Raw genomic sequence first — 7,945 nt, forward strand, 5'->3', positions numbered from 1 at the left:
CTAATATTTACTACTTTATTAAATGCATACCAGGCATGAGTCAAGTAGATATCTAACCAATGGCATAATTTAGCACAGTTCTAATCTTTAATCCGTGTTTCTAGGCTTCTCAGTTAGGCTTAACTATCTTTTGGCCGCAGACCAAGCTTTTTACAGCTTTTTGATCTCTTCACATTATCTAGCACAATAATAAGTATGTAATGGCTGCTCAGTTAGTATTTATTGATATAGATAATAAATCTTAACTCTATCTCAAGTAGATTTTAGAAACTGTAAAAGCCAGGAGGTTCCTTTATAAAGGCATGAAAATTATGCTTGCTTATGTTTATCATCAGCATTTTAGAATTATTCAAGTAAATGGGTAAGCTATTGGTATGTATGATTTCATAGAGTCTGAATGACTAGCTAAACCCCACAGTGAAAGTCACAACTGATTCTTTGAAAGCACTGGTAACTGCAATCATCAGCTGAAAGAGGAAGAGGGATGCATTTCAGTACCTTGGTAACATTTGTTGGAACTGACTGCCTGGAAGGGACCAAGGCCCGCCTGAGGTCTGATGAATCACATGGGAAGATGGGTGCCCTTGTGCTTGTCTGTTTAGCCACTTAGTCCCTATTTACTGTAAAATCCATAGATGCCAGAATGTTCATACTAGGGATTCTCCTAGTTGGAATCATTATTGGTGAAGACAGTTTCTAATTTGCAAAAGCCTGACAACCTATAAGTAAAAACTAATCATCGTGATTTCCATATTCTCTTATTCTCTCTGCCTCGCCCTTCAAGGTGAGAATATCCCCCGTCTTCTCGTGCCCCATCTCGGAGGCCAGCGTTTCAGGGAGGTGACGTGTCAGTGGGAATACTCTTAAGGAAAACAAACAATCCAGTTTCAAGTGTACAGATAGCAAAGAAAATTTACTTACAAGTGTGATATATACTAATTGAAAGTTATCAGATTTAATCAGTTATTAGTACTGAAATCCTCTTGAAACTGCTATATTTAAAGTTATCTTTCCAAAGATGATTAACCTTTTATTAAAATCATTAGAATTTTCATTTAACTTTCATATAGGATTCTCAATTTCACTGAACAGCATATATTTATACTGAAGACCAGGCACGCTAAATATTTAGTGCTAATATACTATGTATGCATTTACGTGTAATCCTTCTGCCTTTGAGGTATAGCTATAAATATATATATATCATTCGGAGAATGTCCAGCACTTAGCATGATTCTTCTCTCCGTATTTTATTCCACTAATCCCAAGGCTAAGCTTCAGTTAAGTTTATCAGTCAATAGTTTATAAAGCTGATGGGATCAGTAGAACTTGAATCAGTGTCTTTTAACTTCTATATTAATCTACTAACGAGTAAGGACAGGTGTGGACAAGAGAGTTATACTTCTTGACCTGATCTAATAAAACTTACGCTCTCAGCTGTGTAGACTACATGGGTCTATGTGTTTTTCCATATATTCCCATGCTTTGTGGATGTGGAAAAGTTCAATCCCATTAGTCTTTTCCTTTCATAGCTTTCACGTATGTCACGGAGGGTAGAGGAAGTAAAACTTTATAAAGTTTAAGTATTTTACCTTTTTAATTCCCCTTCTTCTGATGGGAAAGGTGTTGAGATGCTACTTATTACACGTGTGTGTCATCTGGTGACCAGAGTGAAAGAGAAAATGTACAGTGCTTCTCTTTTGTGGCTAAGTAGTAAGATAGGATGCAGGTTGGCCTTGTCTTTGTTCCTCTTCCCTCGCAGGTGTCTTGCCGTTGGCTGGTGGAGGAGTGGTACAACCCGTCTCCTGACCAGGGGCCCTCTGTTCTGTTTTCATAAACTTGTTTCACCATTTTCCACAGCTCCTGCTCTCCCCTTCTAACTCCAGATGAGAAAGATCACATTTTGAGTTTCATTCTTTTTATGTTATCTTGCTTTTTATCACATCCCTATTGCTGAGCTCTTTGTAAATGAAGGTAGCTTACCGAGGTGAAGATGAACAGAAAATTTTCCAGGCTTGTGTAGAGGGCATTTGATAGAGGTTTTGATCAACCTGGTTCATCCCTTCTTTCTACTGAAGAATGCTAATGAGCTAGACAGTGTGTTTGTAGCAGGTGTTTTTACCTCATTGTGTGAGTGGATTTTTTTTTTTGAGTCACTCTAAATGTCCTTCTTGTATTAAACTTGGAAATTTAAAAATCAAATATCTGTGAGCTAATGACTATGTACTCTTATTCACTAAAACCTTTACTTTGGTGGTTTCTTGACCTGTCTTATTTGTCATGTTTTTGCCACGTGCAACATGTACCCGCCCCCAGTAGCATCTCTTACGACACATAGTGAATTTCAGTTGGCAATAGTAAGGTCATTCCCCGCACTGAGAATCTCTGCTCTACAAAATAATGTTATCTAATGCAATTTGTACACCATGTTCTCTATTGTCAGCAACCACATCAAATCAGAATTTATCTCAATCTCAATTAGTAGACTTAAAATAAGGACAACACATAGTTTAAGAAGTTTAAATAAAAGTTACAGATTTCATGAGTGTATATTAATGATAATGCACATTATCCAGTTTAGTGTTTTTATAATGCCTTATGTTATTTTTTAATACACATTTACACAAGACAGCTCATTTTTCTGCTATTCAATAAATGCAAGGCATTAATATTTATGTACCACAAAGTGTATAGTTTTCTATTATAACAGTAAATCAGTTTGCTGAGTTTTCTCAACTTTATTAATTTTTAGTGCTTTCTCTAAAATGTATAATGTTGGGGGAATTTCATGACATTGTACAACTAAATTGCTCTAACTGGAGCCCAAGCATGTTTTTCTTCTTCCTACTTCCCAACTTTCTAAAATTAAATTAGAGCCCTTGCAGTGTTTTTATGTTGCATTTGTCGTTTAAAGCATTTTGTGTTGCAGCTGGATTTTGAAACCATGTTAAGCTGACGCCTGAAAACATTCCAGCAAAGTTCAGTTTCTTTTCTAGACTTTCCATTCAATACTTTGCTCTTGCATGTTTAGAACTCAGTTGCAGCTTACATATTGATTTGTCAGCCTTAAATTTCAGTTAGTATTTTTGTCCCAGTAGTGTAGCCATTTAAAATAAGGCTTAAAAATTGTGTTTTTAGTCTATTTGGGTAGTTAATATACTCCTTCCAGTTTATTGCTCTTTCAGATGATTTTCAGCAAATTTAATAAGCACATAATTGGTTTCTCCAAGCATAAGCTATAAATTTAATATAAAGAAAGCTTAATAATATGTACCATATATACATTTTATTTTACACACACATAATTTTGCATGTACTAATTTTGAAAATCCATGCAAATAATTCCACCAAATTATATTATTCTGCCAATAAAAATGGGAGTAGAATAAAATGAATCATCAGAAACAATTTAAATACCCTATAACCTTACTGGGGAGAAGCTTCAAATGCCTCCATGCTTTTGGGTTAACTGAACAAAATAGCTTCTTTTCAATACATACCCTTTGAGTAAGGGAGATAAGTTACCTGGTTTTGTTTTAAGTGATTTTGATAGTACTACAGAAGCTACCTATTTTTATCTTTTGTGTTAGTTTTATATTGATGATATATCATTCATAATCCCCAAAAGATCATAGAACATGGCCTGTTCTCAGAAAGCCCCATTCTGATCATGCTTTTTTTTATTTGTCCCTATATTGTCAGCAAATGTGGAAGCTTTCTTAGAAGTTGTCTGATTTGCAGTTCCTAATGAATTTTGTTTTCTGAAATTATTTTTCCTAAAATTAAGAAGTATTTGTATCATATTTTAAAAAAACTTTAATACTACCTTAGAAGAAGTGCTTGTTCTTTTTGAAGTGAGTGTCTTCAAAAGAGCAAAGAAAATATTTTAAGGAATTTTTAAGGAGAATATGAAGAAACATCCCCTAAACCCCATCCTGGGCTATTTCTGTCTTTACCTTCCCCATCTCTTCCCTTTCTCATTAAAGTCAGCTTCAGAGAGGTATTCAGCAAATGTTTGGCTGGCGGGTGAGTGGGTAAGAGAGAGTAAGTGAACAAAGAAATGACCCTCTTCTCTGTGTGCTGACCTTTGTGTCAAACCATTACAAAACATTACATAGATATTTAACCTCAAAAACCACATACCCCAACTGAACCTTAATCTTTCTTATAGTTTCATTCATACTTAAACTTCTGCTACTCAGTTTCTGTTAATGTTTCCACCTTTGTTTTTTAACCTTCTAGACCAAATTAAGAGGGGAAAAAAGGTAGTCATCTTTGACTTTTTTTTCCTCTTTCGTCCTCTGTAGTTAATTTGTCTTTCTGAAACCCATTTTTTTTCCCTCCAAAATTCTCAGATTCAGCTCTTCCTTTCCATCCTTCTCTAACCATCACAGTTTGAGACCTTGTTGCCTCACGCCCCGGTTATTAGTTAATGTGTCTGCTGCTGACATTTCATTCACCCCATAAGTCACTTTGGATACGACAGACTAATTTTTGTAAAATGCTGTTCTTGTTATGTTACATTACTTTCCCAAAAGCTGAAGAAAGAACATTGAGAATCCTTGAGATGAGTGTTTCAATAAATAGATCAGGCTGCAGTGGGTTAGAAAGAGAAATGGGAAGATAAGAGAAGCGTGGATATAGGACGCTTGCTTGAAAAGTTTGGCAGACAGATTAGCCCATTATTAAGAGACTTGGAATCAGGCAATAGTTTCACTTTATATGTTTTTAAGATAGATCTGAATATGTTATAGCCGAATAAAAATTTTTTAGAGCTCCCATGAAGAATTACAGGGTAACAGAATAATTGTGGAACTAAGATTTTGGAGGAGGCAAGAAAAGATGGACTCCAAAGTACAGGTAGAAGGGTGTGATAAATCTTTTTTTTAATAGAAGAAACTTCTATTAAGGATGAGAATAGAGAATAGGGAATGAAATGTTAAATAAAAACAAGTGTACCTGAAGCTTTCCCCAAAACTTCATTCTTACCTCTTGGCATCCTTTTGTTTTCCTTCAGCATGTGGACATCGCAGCATTGCTGATAAAATATAACACATGTGTGAATGCAACAGACAAGTGGGCGTTTACTCCCCTTCACGAAGCAGCCCAAAAAGGCAGGACACAGCTTTGTGCCCTCCTCCTGGCACATGGCGCAGATCCAACTATGAAGAACCAAGAAGGTCAGACACCTTTAGATCTGGCAACAGTAAGTCTTTATTTCAAAATATTTAGTATTGCTTTTCATACTTTCAGAGATGACAGTAAATTCCAGGGCTTAGCAGGTTTACCTTTGGTGGTACATATATTCATTAGAAGAACAAAGTTCCTTCCTTCTGAACTTTTTTAAGTCTTCATTTTTTAAATTTACTTTAAAACTGTTAAGGCAAACTAAGCAGTAAGTTAAATTTTTTTTGCCACTTGTAGGGAAAACATGAATCATAGAAAAACATGTATATAGAGTGTATCCTCAAAGAATTACATTTAATAAAGTGTCTTAATATGTTCTACATTTGGTGTATTATTCTAGAACAACTGATGATCATGATAATTTACCTGAGGCTAGGAAATAAGTCAGAGTCAAAATCAAAATTATCTTTTAGGCATTATATCATTCTTCCAAAGATGGGAAAGTACATTGATATACTGTAGAAATATTTTCAAAATCAGTGATTAATTTTTTTGGTGAAATGTTATTTAACTACAGAATTAAACGCAGTACAGAAACACTGAACCTTCTGGAAATCAGGGAGTTACTGTGTGGTCACGATAATTTAGAAATTCTTATTTCCCAAGCCACATTTTGTTTTATCTATCTGTTGCTGAGTAACAGACAATTTCAAAACACTTCGTAGCTTAACCAAAACCAAGTGAGTGGCTTAATACAGTGATGTATAATTTCTCACAGTTCTGTGGGTTGACTGGGCTCAGCCAGGCAGTTCTGCTGTTCATGCAGCTCCCAGTAGCTGGAAGCTCAGCTCAGGCTGCGGTGTCTAGGATGGCCTTAACTCCTCCAGGGCCTCTCTGCACAGTGTCTCACACTCAGTGGCCCAGTCCATACTTTACAGCATGGAGGATGATTTCTGAAAAAGTAGAAGCTACCAGTCCTTTTAAAGCCTAGGTCAAAAGCCTCAGAACATCACTTCCTCTTCATTCCATCAGTCAGAGCAACTCACAGGCAACCCAGATTCAAGAGAAGGGAGATAGATGCCACCTCTTGATGGGAGGAGAGACACGATGTACCCAGAGGAAGGAATTGATGGCTGGCTACCTCCCACATACTCTTAACAGCGGCTGTGGAGTTCATGAATGAGCTAGCCAAATTAAAGCACTAGCCCTTTAAAATTTCACCAGATTTTAATTGTACATTAAACTATTGAGTGTGTGCTAAATAACTGAACAAAAATTATTTTAATTGTTTAAATGTAAACAAAACATAGTAAGTATGGAAACTCCTAAAGAAGAGACTGTCAAAATTCTGATATGTGCTTCTTTTAGATGAAAGATGAAATATTTTATTTAACTCTATTCAAATCTTTATTAAACTTACATATCCTTTGAATATATTTGTAATTAGTAATTAACAATTGTGTGTACACTTTTCATTTAGTGTTAAAAGTGTTTCTAGGAATCAACATAGTTTACATTCTTGGACTTTTTTTTTCCATAGTTAATTTGTATGTGTGTAATGAGAAGACTTAAGATCTACTCTTCGCAAATTTCAAGACAATAATACAGGGCTATTAACTATAGTCACCAAGCTGTACATTACATCTTCAAAAGATGAAGTATTTTTAAAAAATTGCAGTTTCTCCATATGTACTGAAACTATGGGGACTCTAATGGGAACTCTGGATCAGAGAAGGAAAAATGAAGGAATGATCAGAAACCAGTATGGAATAATGAAGCATTCACTAAAGAGATAATTCACCAAGTGTTTGGTCCTTAGTGAAAAACTTACCAATTTAAAATGTAATTTTTTGTGTGTTTTTTTGTTATCATTTTAGGCTGATGATATCAGAGCTTTGCTGATAGATGCCATGCCCCCAGAGGCCTTACCTACCTGTTTTAAACCTCAGGCTACTGTAGTGAGTGCCTCTCTCATCTCACCAGCATCCACTCCCTCCTGCCTGTCTGCTGCCAGCAGCATAGACAACCTCACCGGCCCCTTAGCGGAGCTGGCGGTAGGAGGAGCAGCCAACACTGCGGATGGTGCAGCGGGTGCAGAAAGGAAGGAAGGAGAAGGCGAGTAACCCTGTGAACACATATTTGGTTTTGGTATTTTAAATGAACAGATTCACTTTTTTCTATTGGTAATTAGTAAACACCTAGAGACATCCCACATACGAGTTTTCATATACACAACAGTTTGTAAGAAATAGGTCTTCACAGAGTAAATACCTTGCCATCTACATTTGTTCTTACTTATGTGTATCCTAGTCCATTCTTGTCCAACCATAATGTCTGCTTAAACTCCCGAGTCTTATTACTGAAGTTATATCAGAAAAATTGAGAGATTATGTAAGAAATGAAAACTGAAACAACAGCTGGTAAATTTGAATTTTTAAATCCAACTGTTAAATATTTCACTAAAAGCATTATATTATGCTTTTAATATTAATATAAATTCTACTGATAAGATAAACTCAGCTTTTACGTCCCCACCAAATTCAGAGATAATTTGAAGTGTGTGAGTTTAATTTATGTATTATGGATTATTTTACTTTATATGAAACCATCTGCACAGCCAGGGGTGCCAGGGAGCCATGGCTTTAAATACATTAAGGAACTTCCTTTAGATTGATAAGCTTCTTTCTGAAAAACCTTAATATATGTCTGTTTTAGTTGCGGGTCTTGACATGAATATCAGTCAATTTCTGAAAAGCCTTGGTCTTGAACACCTTCGGGACATCTTTGAAACAGAACAGGTAAACTCATATATATATAT

The 7,945-nt window shown here is 35.6% G+C and overlaps 1 protein-coding gene across 2 annotated transcripts in view; it reads left to right on the top strand.

Moving 5' to 3' along the window:
• TNKS (tankyrase) overlaps window positions 1-7,945 on the top strand; it is a 159,559-nt gene that overhangs the window by 132,340 nt on the left and 19,274 nt on the right. For both annotated transcript variants that reach the window (XR_012502495.1, XM_074353645.1), the window contains exons 18-20: window positions 5,018-5,206; window positions 7,005-7,242; window positions 7,843-7,925. Coding sequence is in view for 1 of the 2 variants with exons in the window: in XM_074353645.1 (XP_074209746.1) it covers window positions 5,018-5,206; window positions 7,005-7,242; window positions 7,843-7,925 (510 nt within the window). In the remaining variant the exon portion in view is untranslated. The remainder of the gene's footprint in view (window positions 1-5,017; window positions 5,207-7,004; window positions 7,243-7,842; window positions 7,926-7,945) is intronic.

Source organism: Camelus bactrianus, chromosome 26, assembly GCF_048773025.1.
Source record: "Camelus bactrianus isolate YW-2024 breed Bactrian camel chromosome 26, ASM4877302v1, whole genome shotgun sequence".
Lineage (NCBI taxonomy): Eukaryota > Metazoa > Chordata > Mammalia > Artiodactyla > Camelidae > Camelus > Camelus bactrianus.